Source organism: Podarcis liolepis, assembly GCF_965112155.1.
Source record: "Podarcis liolepis genome assembly, chromosome: 1".
Classification (NCBI taxonomy): Eukaryota; Metazoa; Chordata; class Lepidosauria; order Squamata; family Lacertidae; genus Podarcis; species Podarcis liolepis.
In genome coordinates this window covers 94,220,442-94,239,760 of record NC_139554.1, presented here as the reverse complement: position 1 = coordinate 94,239,760, position 19,319 = coordinate 94,220,442, and the positions used below count along the sequence as shown (strand labels likewise).

At 43.2% G+C, this 19,319-nt stretch overlaps 1 protein-coding gene across 3 annotated transcripts; it reads left to right on the top strand.

The window, feature by feature from the left end:
- Nucleotides 1-222: 222 nt before the first annotated feature.
- INSIG2 (insulin induced gene 2) lies at nucleotides 223-16,744 on the top strand. Of its 3 annotated transcripts, XM_083512935.1 has the most exons (7): nucleotides 240-371; nucleotides 7,208-7,301; nucleotides 7,454-7,564; nucleotides 10,838-10,962; nucleotides 11,599-11,765; nucleotides 12,623-12,722; nucleotides 13,370-16,744. In XM_083512935.1, the coding sequence occupies exons 4-7, from the start codon at nucleotides 10,864-10,866 to the stop codon at nucleotides 13,409-13,411; spliced, it is 408 nt and encodes a 135-aa protein (XP_083369061.1). In that variant the 5' UTR covers nucleotides 240-371; nucleotides 7,208-7,301; nucleotides 7,454-7,564; nucleotides 10,838-10,863; the 3' UTR covers nucleotides 13,412-16,744. The 3 variants fall into 3 exon arrangements, with proteins under 3 accessions (XP_083369060.1, XP_083369061.1, XP_083369062.1); XM_083512934.1 differs by having other exon boundaries at nucleotides 223-371; nucleotides 7,208-7,564; XM_083512936.1 differs by lacking the exon at nucleotides 7,208-7,301.
- The last annotated feature ends 2,575 nt before the right edge of the window (nucleotides 16,745-19,319 follow it).

Below are 19,319 nucleotides of genomic sequence, written 5' to 3'. Positions count from 1 at the left end.
TGATGATGATGATGATGGAAGAGTTGACTGGAACTTCTTCTCTCTCCACACTCAAGCAAGCAAACCAACTCGCAACCCAAATTTATTAGGAAGCGCACAAAGCTCAATCCTTGCATATTGTGAGGTGCCCACCCCCCACTTCTCGTCGTCGGTCTGGGAGGCAGCCGGCAGCACCCACCACCCTGCTGCCCGGTCCCGGCGGCCTCTAGGGCCCCGGACTTCCCTGCAGCCTCCGCGGCTCAGCGGAAGCGGCTTTGCCCCGAGTCAGGTGTCGTCGTCGTCGGCAAGGCGAGCCCGCTGCCGGGTTAGAGAAGACGCGGGAGGCGGAGACTAGCAGGCAGGCAGGGGAGGGAGAAGATGGCGGAGGCAGAGTGAGTAGAGAGCTCGGCGTGCCTGCGGCGGGGCGGGCGGGGAGGGAGCGGGACTCGGCCGCGGCGGGGCTGCAGCCGGCGAGCGGGGAGGGCGCTTCGGAGGGGATGCAGCAGCAGCAGCAGCAGAGGGGGCGGGAGGGGGCTACCATATATCTATATGTCTATGTGTATCTATGCGTAACAGGCAGCTGTAGAGCCTTCCCCGCGCCCCTCCTGGTTTATGGTGACGGAGCTGAGTGGCTCCTGACGCCTGCCAGTCAGAGGGAGACAGACAGACGGACGGATGGTCAGCCTTAGTTGTGATTCTCATGCCACCCCCCGTCTAGACAGCGCTACTTTCGCAAAAGGGTGCTTGGTGCTCCTTGCCCTCCTGTCAAGCCGGAGAGAACGACACATGTTTTCGTAGAGAGAGTTGTAGGGTTGGGAGGGGGGACCCCCAAGGGTCATCTAGTCCAACCCCCTGCAAGCAGCTGAATCGCCAGGTCGAGAGTCAAGACAAGGCGCAGGGAACCTGTCCTCTTTCCAGACTTACATACACACACACACATACACCCCCCCAACACCTCTTCCTCTAACCAGCCAAACCTGAACTTGGGACAGCCCAAATTGGCTGGTTCAAAGACCATCCGGTTCAGGAAGTACCGTAGCTTGTCTACATCGACACCAGGAATGAAGGTTTCTTCTTGCCTGCTGTTTGTATTTATATCCCACCATTGCGCATAAAAGGAAGCACAAGGCGAAATTATGTCGTTTTGCCAATCTTCCCCTGCCTGCCCAAATTTCATCCCGTCCCCACCCAGTGAAGTCCATGCCTGAGAGGAGGTTTGAACCTGGTCCTAGCTCAGTGCTCCCAGCTAACCGCAACACAATGTCCACCAGGCTGCATCCTGCAGTAGATGTCATCCCTTTAGGACAAGGCACTTCATCAGGTCACTGACTACGTCACAGAAGGCATAAAAGGGAGTGGATGTAGTGTGGGTTTTAGTTTTCAGGCGCTTTCTTTGTTTTCTGGTTTTTGAAAAGGTATCTTCACCCCCCGCCCAAACACACACACTTATTTTGGTGTCATTTCTTCAAGGATTTTGAAGATGTATAATTATGTACAAGGTTTATATCAAGCTCTTATCAATTCCATCTAAGAATAAAGTGAGGTGGGGGAGAGTTTGTTCGTTTTTTTTTTATTAACTCAAGGGATTTAAAAGCAATGTCAATTTGCATCACCAGCGGCAGTAGAAATATCTTCAATAGATTGTTCCTGTCTCTGGGTTGGCCTGCAGTGTTAGGCAATTTCTATTTGTCCATCACTATGGCTCTTGCGTTCCAACCATGCCTTTCTAGGTGACTATAGATGGAACCACATGAGGTAAGCTACCACATGGCTATGTGTCCTCTCTGGAACTCACCGAACTGAGTTGGTACCATCACCAACTTTCTTGAGAGGTTGTAGAAGCATGGTAACGGCAATTTCATTGAAGTGGTTACCTACAGATAGCTGTCCATACAGGTCGATCTGTACATTTGTTTTGAATCTGCTATTGTGTGGTCAATGGCTATATAAATGGGATCCACTAAATCTGTTTGCAGTGCCCCTGTAATGTACACTGAGAACAAGATTGTCACTAGGCTCCTTCCCAAAGGCCATAGCAAACCTCACCAGGAAGAGAAAACACCTTTCATGGTGCTTTCTGGCATGGCAACCACAAATAATGGTTGAAATAACAAGCCAAACAAAAATAAGCGGACTCATATTTGTGAGTCTAGTTATTGTGGTACTGTACAAAGGAGGTGTGTGTGTTGTTCATACAGAATGCAATTTAAAATCATTTCATTTAAAATCAATAGGAAATCTGCTATATAGGTATCTTGTTGTTTAGGATATTTGCTCCCCATCGTTTCAGAAAAGGTTTGAATAATTTGTAAACATGTACTATAGTATTCTGCATTCCAGGCTGAGTATTTCTTTTGAAAATGCCTTCGTTTTTCAAGGCCACTGATGGTGCAATACCTTCACAAGGGAGCTTTGCAAGAGTTGCTTCAATACAGGAGATCTTTCTTACCTTGCTTTATGTGCCACTCAACCATAAATTTGTGTGATACTGGTGCATTGCTCAAGAAGAGTTAATATAGTTAAGTATTGTAATAGTTAATAGTTGAGTTGCCTTTAGTCTCATTTTCGAGAAATTGATTTATAAATTAAAGGTATCTCAGGGTGCAGCTACAATTCAGTTTCTGTGAATTCCAGTGTGAACTGGCCTGATCTGTATTTCCTTGCAGATTGTGGACTAATTATCCTTCGGAGTTTGTATTTTTCCAGATTTTGTGATGTAGTTCTTGGCTCAACAACAACAAACCAAATGATTTATTTTAGGATAAAACATGTTTAGAAATGCACACAGTGAGATAAAATATGTTACATTAATACAAATACGTCTGGCAGATTGTTTGAACTGTTGTAAATACTTTATTGTGTCCCCTATCCACTGTCAAATGTAAGACCGTTCCATTTTATATGTAAAAGAACTGAAAAATGACTGACGGCCTTGTCATGTCTTTTTTAGGGGATCTGCAAAAGATTGTTGGTGGGGAATGAACACTTGGCTTAGCTTTCAGTTGAGGAGGATCAAGCAAAAAACATTTTTATTTATACAGGCCTCTGGCCTGCAAGCTGCCTTGCAAAATATTTGAATTGGTTTTAACTGATTTGGTGTTTGTTTTTATTTCTTTACTGATGTTGTAGCTGCCCTTGGATCTTGTAAAAAAACTTTGTATTTTATATCTGTTTTGTGGTATTTTTCTACCTATATTGGGGACAGTACCATCAGACCAAGGCATTGCCCACTGATTTATGTCATTGACACATGGTCTCAGAACTAGTTAAAGGTAGGTAGCTGTGTTGGTCTGCTGTAGTCGAAACAAAATTAAAAAATTCCTTCCAGTAGCACCTTAGAGACCAACTATGTTTGTTATTGGCATGAGCTTTTGTGTGCATGCACACTTCTTTAGATACAAGAAGTGTACATGCACATGAAAGCTCATACCAATAACAAACGTAGTTGGTCTCTAAGGTGCTACTGGAAGGAATTTTTTTATTCGGTCTCAGAACTGTGCTTGATGTCTTGACTACAAACCCAGAACGAGGTTCTGGACAAGGTTTCAAACATTAGCGGACCTTCCAAAACCCAATAGTAGAGTCTGAAAACTCTATTTCCTGCTTTGTAGCAAAACACTGTAATGTACTTGCAGTTGCCTAGATCAGTAGGCAACTTGACTGTTGAACTGTGAAGAGAACTGCAAGTGATAGGGAACTACTATAGGAAGTCTGCACAGAGATGGCAATTAACCAAAAGTGAGACCTGATGGTCACCAGAGCAAAGAATGTTATGACAAGGTCATTCTGGACCAAAGGAAAGCTTAGGCTGCATAAATTGCAGAGTTGGGAGTGGGGAAATCAGCCTTCAAAACAAAACAAAAACAACCACTCATATGATCACATAACTAAGGCATACTTCTATGCCTTCTACATCAAGTACTGTACTCAAGAAAATTCCACACTCCTCACCAGCTCTCCCTACACACCCTCTGGATCAGACTGGCAGAATTCCTTTTTCAGACACCTCTTTTTCCAACCTGTCAATCAAATATCTTGTTCTACATGGATCCAGTCTCACATTCGTGTATAACAAGTATTTTGACTGACAGCTTAGTCACCTGGAACGTTAAAGGGAGGGGGAAACCCTCCCCCAGAAGCGTTGTTTTGCACATTCTGAAGCTGCCAATCGTTTGCATCTTTTGATAGCGCTTATTCATAAGCAAGTGGAGGAGATGTAGCAGCAAGAGACTGCGTGTTTCTTCTACGCCACCTCTTATTCAGCAGATTCTCGGAGCACACAGAACTGCCTGCAGGTGTGGAGTACTGCTGCTGGCCTGCACTTCTGCACCCAACAAATTGCCAACTGAGCATAGTAAAAAGTAAAAAATAAGGAAGCTGCAATCACTTTTCAACCCACTTCCACAAAGGTAGTCTAGCAAGGTTCTGTACAGCTTATATGGAATGCTTTGGGATCCCTTTGCACCAGATACACAGATGGGAAGCAATAGGTGGTGGTGGATCTTTGCCCACAACTAGTGTGCAGGTTCTGAAAGAATGCATCAATTGTCAACACAGCACCCATGCTTTCAGCGGTCCAGCTTTTGGTGGTAATATGGTCCAGCTTTTGGCGGTCCAGCTTTTTGATGGATTTTGAAGAGTTTGTGGTGAGTTGGATGAAAAGCCTTGAGGGAAGGCAGATGGCTAAGACATTGGGGGCAAGATGTAGAAAAGGGCACAAGAAGAAATGCTTTTTGAAGTCTTAGGTTGTGAGTTCAGAGTAAGAGTTGATTGTGTGGCTTGGCTGAAGCTTCTGTGGGTGACTTCTGCTTTTCCGAGCAAAGCAAACCATTGAATGGAGTTAAGCTTGGAAACTCTGCAAAAACTTGAGAGGTTTGCCTGTACATGCAGCACACCTCACCATGGAGCTAAAGACACCACCTACACAGCGAGTTCTGTTTCCTGAACGATGCTATCTAAACAAGGATAACTTAAACATTGAGTCATCCCCTACGTAACCAGCTGATCACTGTGCCCTTCCATGGAGGGCATCCTGCAGGTACCACCCTATTAAAGAGGTTCATTTCAGAATCATTTCAGAATGTTCCCCTTTGGAACATATCTATGTCTGCTACATATCAGAGAGGCAACTCCCCTATTGTCATTCAGTGAGTCCTAAAGACATTCCTGTTTCAGCAAGCCTTCAAAATAGAGATCTTTACCTCTGTATCAGATTTAAAACTTTCACGTGCTGCTGTTGTTTTAAAATATATGTGTTCATTTGTTTTTATCTATGTAGCTATTTTATATATGTTTTTATTATCCTGTGAATCACTTTGGGATGCCTCGTGGGAAGTGACTCATAGATGAAATAAGCAATAATAACATAATAATACTGAGCACCAAAGGGTTGGGTTGACTGTTTCGTTCCTTGTCCTGCTTGTCAGCACCTAGCTGGCTCCTGTTGGAAATAGGATGTTAGAATTGATATCTCTTTAGTCTGATCCAGGAAGACAGCTCTCCTATTCCTATGAAGTGCTTCAGGTATACATGCACACTCGCTGAAAGGCTCCCCTTTTCTCTTCTACCACATAGAGCACCAGCTTTGGAGTTACGCACGTTTGCCCAGCCAGGTTTCTGATTTCAAAGCGTACCTTAGTCATTTTCTCTGCATGTTCTGTTCTTCTGGCACGGGGCTAAGTGTGTGAAGAACTGTTGCGCAAGCACCCCTTGAACTCACCTGACCGTAGCACTGTGTGTCTTAATAAAACCTGTTTCAGAAATTGAGGACACCTTTCAAAGTCCCTTTACTGAATGATGTTTTTGTGGGGAGAAGAGAGGCACACAGCAACACCAGAAATGGCTCAGTTGGTAGAGCCTGAGATTCCTAATCTCAGGTTAAGGGGCTCGAGCCCCACATTGGGCGAAAGATTCCTTCATTGCAGGGGTTGGACTAGATGGCCCTCGAGGTCCCCTTCTAACTCTATAATTCTATGAAAAGCACCTCTTCTAGAAATCATAGAACCATGGAATTTCAGAGTTGGAATGGACCCTGACGATCACAAAGTCCAACCCCTGCAATGCAAGAATATGCTTAAAGCTAGGTTGTGGAGTTTATTATGCAATCGCTAATAACTTACTATCACAGCAATTTGTGGAAGCACCTCTTTGGGAGGTTGCCACATCGACTTGGTATGTTTATGTTTGTGGTAACATGATGTGTGCCAGGCTTTGGCTAAAAGAAAACAAAAGAAAACAGGCTATGCTACTTCGGTGATTCACCATTACCCCATGAATGTTTGGCTGCCTATGATATTCCATGTTTAGTTCTCAGCTTTTGGGGAGACGGGCCTTGAATCTTTCAGCAATAGAGACCAAAAGTCCTGGTATCAGTTTTGTCAAGATTAAATAATTCCTGAAGCAGTGATGATGAACCAGAAAGTTTAGTAAAAATCATTTTATTTCCATTTTGTTTTCTGCAGCTTTCTATTCAGATGGTGGTTATCGGTGTTACTCAACTAAGTCTTACATAGAGTAGACCCATTGAAATAAATGAGCATGGGTAAGTTAGGTTCATGGGTGTCAATAGGTCTACTCTGAATAAAACCTGGATGCATACCATCCTAGGATTTAAAGCTTTTATTCACAAATGAGGAGTAGAATTTTATTGTACTAAAATAAATGAAAGCTGCAAATTCTTGCCAATTAAGCTGAATATCTGGGTGTTAATTTTTTCATATAGAAAAGCATCTCTTTATGTGTGTTTTAAGGTGATGCTACATTTATCTTTATATCAGCAACTTCTTTTTTTTTTAGCAGAACCTATATTTTCAGTTGAGCAGTGGGCACCTGTTGACTTATTCCCATGTGAGTGGCCACATTGCCAAAGTGCTCTTTTAACCCAGTCCTCCCCACTGTGAATAGTGACAAAAAAGCCTTTCTTGCTCACACACATTTGTGTGCATTCATTACAGAACCTGATGCCTCTGTATTTTAGTGGGCAGCTGAGACACGCACCAAGAGCGACTGTGCTTGTTTTCTGCTCAGAAGCATCTTTGGAATGGGTTGAATCCACCAGCCACTTATTCCCTGTACAGTAGCTCTCCAATGGTGTACAAGGAGTGAAAGCTGCAGAATTTGGCTAGTAGGAAGTCCTCGTGAGTTAATGCCATGCTTCCGCAGCCTTCTTCAAAGATTATTTATGTGTGCGTTCCATAATTATATTGTTTGTTTGTTTTGTTTTGCACAGGATTTGGAATACACCCTGAATTAAGAAAAATAGTATTGCTTCAAGCTTCTTGGTCATCCTCCCTTCTCTCCCAACATATGCGTTGCATTTTGCTGTGAGTACAGGCGGCCATGGCAGATGACGATGATACGCAGCCATCCATCCCAAAGAAGTGCGGTCCGTACATTTCCTCGGTGACCAGCCACAGCCTGAACTTGATGATCCGCGGGATAGTCTTGTTTTTAATTGGTGTCTTTCTTGCTCTAGTATTAAACTTGCTACAAATTCAGAGAAACGTCACCTTGTTCCCACCAGATGTGATCACCAGCGTCTTCTCTTCGGCTTGGTGGGTACCGCTTTGCTGTGGAACAGCATCAGGTATGTCGGAACAAATGCGGCCAGAGAGAAACCTTATTAGGGGAAACATCATGGGCTTGATTCAGTCTGCAGAAGCACCATTTGGCATTTCCTCCTCCTTTCCTCCAAGACACCTGTGGACATGAACCGGGCAAAGGTCGTTAAGAGGAACATGAGGTCTAGGTGCACCTTTTGTATCTAAGGACTTCCCTGTCTCCTCTGCTCAGCCATGGAGAATGAGGTGGACAGAGAGTCACGGATGTGGGAGGTGCATCATGTAGCCCTGACTAAATGACATAGGAACCTAATGTGCTGAGAACTCATGCATGCACATCGGAGGATATGCAGATGCTGGGTTCGTGCAACTGTGCTGCCCAGTTACAGCTCCCCCTCTTGCTGCTAGTAGGGATTAGCTTGCTGGGTTGTCTTAGATTCTGGCAGAGGAAAGAGTGCCAGGCATTCTCCATTCGTCATTGCTTCTCATGGGCCAATCTGGGCATGGCATCCCAGTGCCAGATTTGCGTGTAAGCTAAACAAGCTATAGCTTAGGACCCCACTCTCTTGGGCCCCCCAAAGAAATTTAAAGGGGGGAAACTGGATGTACGTTTCCAAAATATAAGATTAAAAACAAATAAAATAAAACCTACATAGAGCAACAGTGTTTTGTGTTGTGTAGGATCCTATGATGTAAGTAATGGGGCCCCGCCTGCTAGCCTGCTCCCTCAAATATCACTGGTTTGCTCATTTCTATATATAGGGTGCCTACATTCTGCATGGACTGGTTGCATGGTAACATGTGCAAATGGCTTTAGATACCTATTAGGTCCATAAATTACCATATAGCATACATTCAACACCAAAAACAGTGACAATTTGTTGTTGACAAAGGGCAGCTGGACATATAAAGGGTCCCATTACCTTCAGTAGCTGAAGGCCTCATCAAACCTAAATCTGGCCCTGCATCACCATGACTGGCCCTAGGCAGAGAGGGAGGCCTAGCTAATCTGGACCAGGGCTGGTAGGAGAGGACGCCAGCACTTTGCTTCCGCTACAGTCCCAGTCCGGATTGCACCTCCCCTCCCATGGCTGCAGTTTAGGAAAGAAAAAGCAGTTATGGGCAGACAGTTTGCATTCAGTGATCCAACTTCATTTTTTATATTAAAAATCTGATTTCAATTTCCATTTGGTGGTCCAAATTTATTTATTTTGAAAATCTGATTTATAGTAGAAATGTTCTTAAATTTTGCAAGGCAATAATCGTCTTAAGTAAGTAGCATGGTCTGCTGAATTCTTTTGTAAGCCAGAAGCAAACCAGTGATATTTGAGGGAGCAGGCTAGCAGGCGGGGCCCATTACTTACATCATAAGAGCCAACACAACACAAAACACTGTTGCTGGTGGGGGCTGATGAGATTTATAGCCCAAAACATCTGGAGAACCCCAGGTTGGGTAAGGCTGCTGTAGTACAATGGCATCTAGATTCCTGTGGCAGGGTAGGGTACATATCTCTCCAGTCTCCCTACCACTGATTCAGCCAATACTTTAATGAATTCAGTTGCTGCATAAGATCTTTTTATCAGCGGAAACCTCTTGGCAGTGGAGTCAGGGGGCAGCACTAGGGGAAGGTTCTATTGTAAGTAAACCTCCCATAATATGCCAATATTTTCCTGAGGTGCTGCTTGTCAGATTCTGATACAGGTCAATAAACCGATCTATTGTCTAGGAAACAGGTTTTTGTTGTTGCTGCTGAAGATAATCTTCAAGGCTACGTATCTTGCATTATCTAATTACTTTCCTTTTGTACCTTTTCATGGAATTAATACACCACAGATTTCACAGAGGATTCAGATTTGAAAGGAATTGTCTGTGTAAATTGTCTGAATGTGTTGGTTTTCTTTTCTCGGGGGTGTGTGTGTGTCTGTGCGCGCTTGGAATATTTTGGTCACAGTTAGAGACTCGTTTTATCTCTAAACTGCCTGCCTGTCATCTTTCCTTTTTATTTATTTATTTTTTGCCTGTCTGAAATCCTTGAGTATTTTACTGTACCATTTGCTTCCTTTTTATTTTAGACCTAGATTGGCAATTCTAGACACAAGCATTTGTTTGGCTTGATTGTCTTTTGCCATCCTTCTCCACCCTGGTCCCTCTGGAGGTTTAGAGTACAGCTCCCAGCATCCCGCACTGTTGTTGTTGGCTTTCATTAGCCACTTTCCCCACAAAGGTGACTCGAAGCAACTTGCAAAAATGGTACAAACTTTAAAACCGGATACAGTGGTACCTCGGGTCACAAACACTTCAGGTTACAAACACTTCAGGTTACAAACGCTTTGGGTTACAAACTCCACTAACCCAGAAGTAGTTACCTCAGGTTACCTCAGGTTGCCCCAGGATAAGAACGGAAATCGCGCGCCTTGGGTTACAAACCCACTAACCCAGAAGTAGTTACCTCAGGTTACGAACTTTGCCCCAGGATAAGAATGGAATACCTCAGGTTACGAACTTTGCCCCAGGATAAGAACGGAAATCGCGCGCCGGCAGCAGTGGCAGGCCCCATTAGCGAAAGCCCACCTCAGGTTCAGAACGGTTTCAGGTTAAGAACGGACTTCCGGAACGAATTAAGTTTGTAACCCGAGGTACCACTGTATTAGGAACCCAAACAGAATGAGAACCTAAAAACACACCCATATATAGGTCTCAAACACCCCACCCCTCTAAAAGAGGCCACAGATAGCTGATACCCTCCAAATTAAGGGGCTAAAGCCTGGGTTCAAAGAGATGTTTTTGCCTGGTGCCTGAAAATACATAGCGGTGGTGCCAGGCATGCCTCCTGGGGGAGAGTGTTTCACAAGCAGGATGCTATCAGTCAAAAGGCTTGCTTTCGTGTTTCCAGCCTCTGCACCTCTCTCAGTGGGTGCACATGGAGAAGGGCCTCAGGTGATGAACGCAGTCTTGACTTGGTTCATGTGGGGACAGGTGGTCCTTGAGAGTGAGCTGCGTGAGGCTTCATAGGTCAAAACCAGCACATTGGTTTCCCACATTGCCTGGGGCTAATGGAAGTTCTAGTCCAAAGCATCTGGAGGGCATTCAACAAGGCTGAAGGCAAGGGCAGTGGCAGAAATTTTTTTGCTAGCGTGTTTTCATCTGCGGGAAGTTATAAAAAAATATGTCGTTTCGTAAAATTAACTAGTAATGTAATGAATGGTATGATATCAGCCAATTTAGGGAGCGTCAGCGAATGGCAAATTTGGCAGAAGTCATAATTGTTCCTTTCGCCTTTTGTTGTTGTCATTTACAGCTGTGATTGGGTTATTGTACCCCTGCATGGATCGACACCTGGGAGAGCCACACAAATTTAAGAGGGAATGGTCCAGTGTGATGCGGTGTGTAGCAGTCTTTGTTGGTATAAATCATGCCAGTGCTGTATCCTTCTCTATGGTAATGAAGTTGGCAGCCTCATCCAAACTTTTTTCTAGGAGGCCAAGAGCTAAACAACAGCTGCCCCGCTCACTTCACTGGGATTGCACGCCTGGTGCACTCCCCGACGTGGCAATGAATTTATTAGTTGCCCTTCCATTGTTAACTCAGGGTGATTTACAACAGTTTCAAGCTACATGTTTAAAGTAACTTAATAAACACAATAAAAAATCCAGTGTGGCTGAAGAAAGCTTGGCCATAAAACAGCAGCAAGAAGCAATAAAGTATTAAGAAATAACATTCTCGTGGCACAAGAGTTCACACTAATGACAGGGTGCATGTAAACTTTTAGCAAGGTGGCTGTCCCAAGGAAGGCACTTTTGCAAGCCAACACGCACTCATGAGTAATTGCATACCTACTAAACAAGCATTTGAAACATCATGCCTTTGGTCTAGTCCTAAGAGTGCTGCAAATGGTCAGCTAGGGATGTTCCAGTTAGATCTGATTTTCGGAAAGCTGTTCAGTGTCAGGAAAATCAGAGTTGTGTGATGCTTACTGGCAATCCCTTTGAGGCAAAACCCCCAAACAATTAGTCTGTGTTCCGCTGATCTTCCGAAACTGTTCCTTAACGACGCTTGCAGAAAGTGGATTTTGCCAACAACATCCAGTTGTCCCTCACACTTGCTGCACTTTCAATTGGGCTGTGGTGGACGTTTGATCGCTCTCGAAGTGGCTTCGGCCTGGGAATAGGAATTGCATTTCTTGCCACATTGGTGACTCAGCTTCTCGTCTACAATGGAGTTTATCAGTAAGTGTTTTCTCTTCAGTATGGCGATTGTAATGCTAGGATATTAGAAGAGGTATCAGGGGTTGGTGCCGATGAAATACTAAAAACCATTCCGACTCCGTGCCCAGCATGCATCAATCCCATCAGAATGGATGGTGTGCAAGACCAGAGGATGCGGGGATTTGCATGGGCCTGTCCTTTCGGCTTTGGGACTGTGTGTTTCTACACCTGCCTGCTCTGTTTAAAAAGAAGAAATAGAAGGGGAGAGGTGTTCAAGCAGCATGACCACAAGCAGGACCCCACACTTGGGTTCCCAACCTTGCAGCAGATGTCTGCCCTCTTCCTAGCTTACAAGGTCAAGGGAGAAGCTTAGGGGTGTTTGGGCAGCTGCATTGCCAGTGACCTATGAGCAGCTTAGCCATAGCACCTAGGGCCAAAACAACAACCCTATTGCTACCTTTCCAATCTCAAACTTGGAACTAGGGAAGGAAGCCTGGCGTTACATGGAGGTGCAGCATGGGGTCAGGGGCCTTCAAGATTTTGCTTGACTTCCAGTGCCCGATTCTGACTTTCTGGGCTGGACTTAAGGTGCCATGCTGATTCCAATGGAAGATCTGCCATCAGCTCTGCTGGGCAAGGGCTGGTGTCCCGGCCACTGCAGCACAGTGCTGCTTATGAGTCATTTTGCAAAGCTTCAATGTACAGTGAGCGGGCTGTGTCTCGTTTTTCAGAAACAGGACTGTGTCGGTTGCATTAGCACAAGCTGTTACTTGTACCAGTGCAGTCTTGAGCCCAGGCGACAGCGTCAGAGTGTCGGAGGTTTCCTGTTTCTTTGTGCATTGTTTCAGGCCTAACCATGACGCTTTATCTCTCCCTAGATACACATCTCCTGACTTCCTTTATGTGCGTTCCTGGTTACCCTGTATATTTTTTGCTGGTGGAATAACTATGGGGAACATTGGCAGGCAGCTGGCAATGGTAAGTTAGTCTTTCAGTGCTGGGATTATTTGCAGCATACTTGTGAATAATTTTGTCTACCTTTAGATGTGTGAGCCATCCTTTGCAGGCCACACCCAGATAACTGTGCTGCTGTTCAGGAAGCTCAACAAACAGCAGTACTTGCGCTTTCCAGCCCTGCCATGTTCTCCACTTTACACTCACTATTCAGTTCACAGTGCCTTGTAGGAAAAACCCCCAGGATGTAACTGATGTTGCCTGTGCATGAGCAGAACTCCTACTTGCATAATGGGACTTCATCTTCTCAGCTACCCCTGTAAACTTACTCCACAACATGCCCTCTAAACCTGCTCTGGATGGCTGGGAGACCTAGAGAAGTTTGGTAGGGGGTGGGAAAGCTGCAGAGCACATGACAGCATCATGAAGTCCTGCTGTGTGAGTGGAAGTCCGTTCAACACAACGTTGGATTCAACCTGCAGATTGTAGGAATAAGGTGGAAAGCTGGGCTCCCAGAAAATTTACCATGCTGAGCTCCACTCATTTGCATCTCTTGTTCTCAATTTTTACAGTGTATCCTTTAGTGTGTGTGTGTGTGTGTGTGTGTGTGTGTGTGTGTGTGTCATTCTTGGAGACACTTACCACTTAATTTATGTGTTTTTATTTTGTAGTATGAATGCAAGGTTATTGCAGAAAAGTCTCATCAGGACTGAAAAAGAGCAAAGCATACCTTTCCCAAGGAGGATGAATGACAGACCTGGAAGAACTGGCACCAAGGAGTACTTTATAGTGTTTTCAAAACAGTCGTCGCCCTCTCTTGTGTCTTCTTCTGCTCTCACTCGCTGTCCCCCTTGGCCTGTTCCACCTGCAAAAGACACTTTTTACTGCAATCTGTGATTGCTACATCTGTAATTCACTTGAAAATCCCAGCATCTTGGTATCTGATCAGTGTGAAATTCTGCTGGAATGCAACATGCTGGACAAGTTGTTGGTTTTTAGATAGGAGCCTTTACTTTATAAAGTAAGCTAGTCTTGCCATATACCATCCTCTTATTTGCATTATGTTCCTGTGCCAAACCAAACTCTCTCTCGGTTGCATTCCTTTTTTTACCTTTCCCTGGACAACTTGGGGGATTAAATGTTATTAGAGTGTTTCTATTTTATTATTCATGCCAGAGTGATGTAAAAGTGGCCTGAAAAGGCATTGAGGACAGTAAATCACAAATATAATTCAAGGCTGTGACTTCACTTGTCCCTACCCCACCCAAAAAATCAACAGGTTAGTTGTGTGTCAGGTACAGTTATACACACCCAACTTGTTCTGTGTCATGGGTTGATTGTATATTGGATGTAAAACCAACCTGGACCATTCTGTATACATACAGGTGAGGCTTCTGCCGCAGTCATGACGTCTGTGCCTGCCATGTTCCTTTGTAAATAGGTGCATTCTGTTGTAGGACTCTTCATGCAACACCAGCAGTAACACTGCTGCGAGTGCAGACATGGCTCAGATGGAGTGATGCTACTGAGACCACCTGAAAATAAGTCATCTGTGGATGATAGATCTGCTGTGGAAATGGGAAAACCCGAACTTCTTTAAATTCAGTGAGATCAGCCTGTGTTTACTTGTTGGAAGTTTCACTCTTGCACTATATGCATAAGCATGGATTCTCACATGCATTCTGATGATAGAAGACACAATCTGCTGTGAACTTCTCCTATGCATGCCCCATTGAAAAGAATGGATGAGTGGATAGTTGTCGTATGCTACAGCAAACGTGAAAGGATCCCAGTAGTTCAGGGATTGGGAGCCCCTTACCCTTCAGGTGTTGTTGGACTCCAGCTTCCATCAGCCCCAGCTAGCGTAGACAGTGGTCAGGGATGATGGAATTTGTAGTCCAACAACATCTGGCAGGCCAAAGGTTTCCCATCCCCGCATTAGATTGTGCTTGGTTAAACAGACTCGAAGAAGGCCGGAGTATGATGTGACCTTGACACACTCTTCTTAGAGGTGTCCATTGAGGTTGGGGATGTGGCAGAAGGGAGAAATGCCTTACTTGTAATGAAGCCCTAAAGTTGTTGATTCTTAGTAAAAAGAATAAGTTGAATCTGTTCTAAACTTGACCATTTTCATTACTTCTATTGTCGCTCATTTAGCTTTAGAGAGCTGCTTATATTCTTTTAAAGAACATTTTCTTTTTAAAAGAAATATTCTGTAAAAGGTTTTTTTTTAGAAAATGTGTTACAGTGACTCGAAAGGGCTTGGTCCAAAGAACCGATGTGTTTAGACAAAATGTTTTATTTTTCTTTAATAATGTATATTGTTGTGTTCATTAAAAAAAATGTGGAACAGACAAACTAAGCAGCGTTTTTAAGGCTTGCATGCTAATATATGATGAATATGCAATGAAAGCTTGGGACAAAAAGATGTCGGAAGGAAAATGTGCAATCAATAAGACTTAAAGAAAAGAAAAAGCGCAAAAGCAAATGATATGCAAAATAGCAGTAGCTGAGACTTCCCACTTGGTGTTGTAGCTTCCCACTGCAGCACTGAAATGTTTCCAGTGTCGTCCTATGGACTTAATGTTACGGAGAAAGCACTTACGCCTTAGTGTATCTCCTTATATGCCCTTCCCCACACTGAAATGCAAACACTTTGTGTATATTTATATGATTTAATTTTGAAGCATTTCCTTGAATGGTACAAATGTCACTTGGGATTGTGGAGATACTTTAAAATTAAGTCAACAGAGAGCTTAGTATTCCAGCATAGCTTGCAAGTGCATCCGTGATCCTGCTGATTAATATTTATGGGTCAACCCAACTGTTTAAAGTGTTCGTTAAAGTTGTGGCATGAGTATATTTTGAAGGCTTAAATATGGCAATTTGGCTCTTGGAAAACAATAGAGTGACTAAATTAAGCAACAGACCAGTAAGATGTGTGGAGCTTTTTATGTGAACTGTACAAGAGATCTCTTACTTAGAAGTTTCTAGTCATTGCTTGTATTCTCCAGGGCCTTCCCATAGACAGGTGAGCTTGGAGCATATCAGCAGAGAGCTAGGAGATCACCTTCTGTTTCACATGTATAGTCTAGGGCAACTCTTGTTGGGAGTAGATGGTCTTGGGAGTATAGCAGGTCTCTCGTTTCCCACAGTTGTTGCTTTTAAATCTAGTTGACACGAAATGTGAAAAGAATTATGAAGGCACGAAGAGCAATTGTGTGGTACCTCAGTTCACAATATGGCATGCAATAGCTAAAAAAGATGGCTGTTCATGGCTATGTTAATCGAATGTTATGAATACCACTGTATTCTGTAACAGACTCTGCAAACTTTGGAGGACTTAACAGATTTGCCACTTACAAGTCTTGCTTGCTTTTGTGTCATGTGTTCTTTGCACCCAGCTGTAATGAGGGGGGAAAAATGGTTTTCATCCACCTTGCTGAAGAAGTTCAAATGTGGTTTTAAATCTTACATACATCTTCATATATATATCTCATCCTTTGTATATTAACGTGAACATGCAGAATAAAACCTTTTGTATATCGTAACTACTCACCAGGCATCCTTGTATACCATGCCTTGCACTGTTTGTCAGTCAGTGATAGATAACACATGATCAGTTTGAAAATGCCACTTGGAATAAGTTCAGTGACTCTTCCATGTCTTTAAGCCAATGATGCAAAGTCACCCCAAAGTCATTCTTGTGGACTAAGTTTTCTGTTGATGAGTAGCTTTTCGTTTAACAAAACATGTGTTGATTTTTATGTACCTACTAGCCAGTACTAGAATTTTGGGAGGAGAGGTTTGTAATGGGAATGCCTTAATTACAGTGGTGGGAAAAAGCAGCTACTGTATAATGTGTAATTATAATATTAGATTGTCTTCAAAATGTTCTGTAGAGGATGACTAAGATATATTTTAGATACAACTTTATAAGCACTATAAACTCTTCACTAGTTGTGAATTGCAAAGGTTGACGATGTTTACTTCAAATTGCTGTTAAAAGCAAAACATGTATTAAATATAATTACAGCCTCGTTGAACCGGTTTCTTTTTCATTTTTCAAGAAGCAATAATTGATAATTATCCTGTTTCAAAGATCAAATTAGAATGCTGGCTGTTGGAGCGCCTTAATGGTTATGGAACACCTGTGGAAATGCTACAAGGAAACAAGCCCGTTAATACACATAAATCAGAAATTGCCATGAGTCAAGATGATTGCAGCACAATGGGCCCTTTAAAGATCCAAACCCTTCCAACTACGGTGAGGACAGTGGAGGTGAGAGAATTAAGTGAAGAAACAAAACTAACTAAAAAAAAAGGTACATTGAAAAGGGAAGAACGAAGAGTATCGGGACAATTTCATCTAATAAAATTACTTTCCTCTTCCTGATGAACAGAGTCGTAATTAGTTTGTTATGAGATAATTTAATTTTCAGTTATTTTGTTTATTGTCAGTACGGGTCAGTATTGCCACTCCCATGTTGCAGTTCAAATGTGAGGGTGAAGCCTGAGGAGGCAGGCGGGCTCATGAAGTGATGGCTGAGGCAACCTTGAATCGACAGCAGTTCTAGTTTGGTGTACCTGTATACAACTCCCATCTTCCCTGACCATTAGCCGTGCTGGTTGAGGCTGATGGGAGCTGGAGTTCCAGCAACATCTGTAGGGCTACTAGTTAGCAGTCCCTGAACTAGGGGCCACAGGTCCCACTTTCAGCCATTATGCTATACCAGTGTTGTCTTTCTTAAGCAATTATCCATGAAGTTCTTTGTGTAGTTTAAAACAGCTTTGTTGGAAATATGCTGAGACGTCACATTTAGTATGGCAACCACTGCAATTGTTTTCATTTTTTAAAGGTTCTGAGCAATTACTGTGCTAGCAAAGTAGCTAGGTAAAAGGATCTGGGTCAGGTTGAATTGTACAAACTTAACATTTTTGTCTTCTTTTAAACCTGGAGGAAGTTTGTTCTCTCTGTGATTTGTACTGAACATTTTTTTATGTAGTGGTACCAAGTTGTTAGCAACATATGTGATTGCAGATCCATCTAGTAAGTATGGGACTGCAGAGCGTGGTGTCTGTTGTCTTATGACATTTCCCTATGGATGTTGGCACAATAGCTCACTAGAAGTGAATTCTCCCTGAGCACTGGCTTTTTTCAAAGCAGGCAAGTTGGATGTGATTTCAGTCAACAGCCAAAGATTTTTGACACTTCTCACAAGCCCTGCTTAAATCTAGCATTTTCACATAAGGTGGTTTGGATGAAGACTGTAGCTTATATATAGTTTTTTAAAGCTCACATCTCTACCACTGCTTCTCCTACATGAAAAACCTTGGGTGACATGTGCTACACTAAAAGAATGTTCCTAAACTTACCTGTAAAAATGTCCTTAGCCTTTGACTCCCTTGAAGTGCCATAGCTAGAAAGGGAACTATGGTAGAATGGTGTCATGGGAATAGGTCCATTTAAGAATCCAAAAGAATTAAATAGATAGTGAATGGCATATTGCCATCTTTAAAATGTATTCTTCTCGGCAGTATATCCTGGTGACAGGGATACCTAATGCTGCCATAAAGTCAGTGTATTCTCAGGGGTAGTAGCTGTTCATGGTAAAAAGTTTTCCTCATGAAACTTCTGCAGAGTCTGAGACAGTGTGCAATAAATTATGGCGAAGGAAGACAAAACCCTCTCGGGATACAAGGAACGGGCAAGTATCTTTGGGCAAAGAAATATTTCTTTTGTGTTACTTAGAGGCACATTCTGTGGTGTTTCTCACACTGCTATAGGGGAAAAAAATCCTAAGGACAGTTTCCTTTAAGGCTATTCTTCTACAAATGTCTGAAACGGAAGAGAAGATGAACAGAGCAAGTACATAAATAAACACAAAGTGAGTTGGCCGGTCAGCTAATTGACTCTGGTGCCTTTTTACCCAAAGGCACAGAGAGGAAGAAATTAAAACATTCCAACGCAGCATAAAATAACAAAGTGCTAATTACAGGTCATAGCTTGTTGTTCACATTCTGGAACTAAAAAGGTGTGTAGACCAAATTGCACAAGTTGGGCAATTCCATAATTCATCTTAATTTTTTATCCTCATTAAAAGTCAGAGGCTAAGGTTAGAGGCAGACCCTTTCCTGCTTTAGCATTGCTCATTTCTTTTTCTCCTTGACTGGAAAAGCAGGTTGATTGAGATGGGGTGTTGTGTAGATAAATTATGTGTGAAAGAATTAAGCATCCCTCTCTCTTGCTGATCCTCTCCCCCAGTGTGCCAAAATCTGTCCTCCAATTTCTGAAAAGTTTTATTCCTCTGGGGGGAAAATGTCCATTTTTTCTGCCTCAATTACCTGGGCATTTCAGAAATTCTTTAGAATTTAAGTCAATGTGAGATATTGAGTTTACCATACCTTATAGTTATGAGTGTTTGTTTCTTATAAGTGTTCCTCCAGCATTCTGCCATTTCCTTGGCTGCCAACGCTTCCTGGTCTGAAAAAGAGTCATGGGAGGTGTTGCCTTATAACAGGGGTCAGCAAACTTTTTCAGCAGAGGGCCGGTCCACTGTCCTTCAGAGTTTGTAGGGGGCCGGACTATATTATTTTTTTTGGGGGGGGGGTGAACAAATT

What these genes read in the sequence shown, in the direction of transcription:
- INSIG2 (XM_083512934.1), top strand. Translation starts at nt 7,318, where the DNA reads ATGGCAGATGACGATGATACGCAGCCATCCATCCCAAAGAAGTGCGGT. An exon ending in GTATAAATCATGCCAGTGCT is followed by an intron (nt 10,963 to 11,598) that starts GTATCCTTCTCT and finishes CGACGCTTGCAG; the next exon opens with AAAGTGGATTTTGCCAACAA. An exon ending in GTCTACAATGGAGTTTATCA is followed by an intron (nt 11,766 to 12,622) that starts GTAAGTGTTTTC and finishes ATCTCTCCCTAG; the next exon opens with ATACACATCTCCTGACTTCC.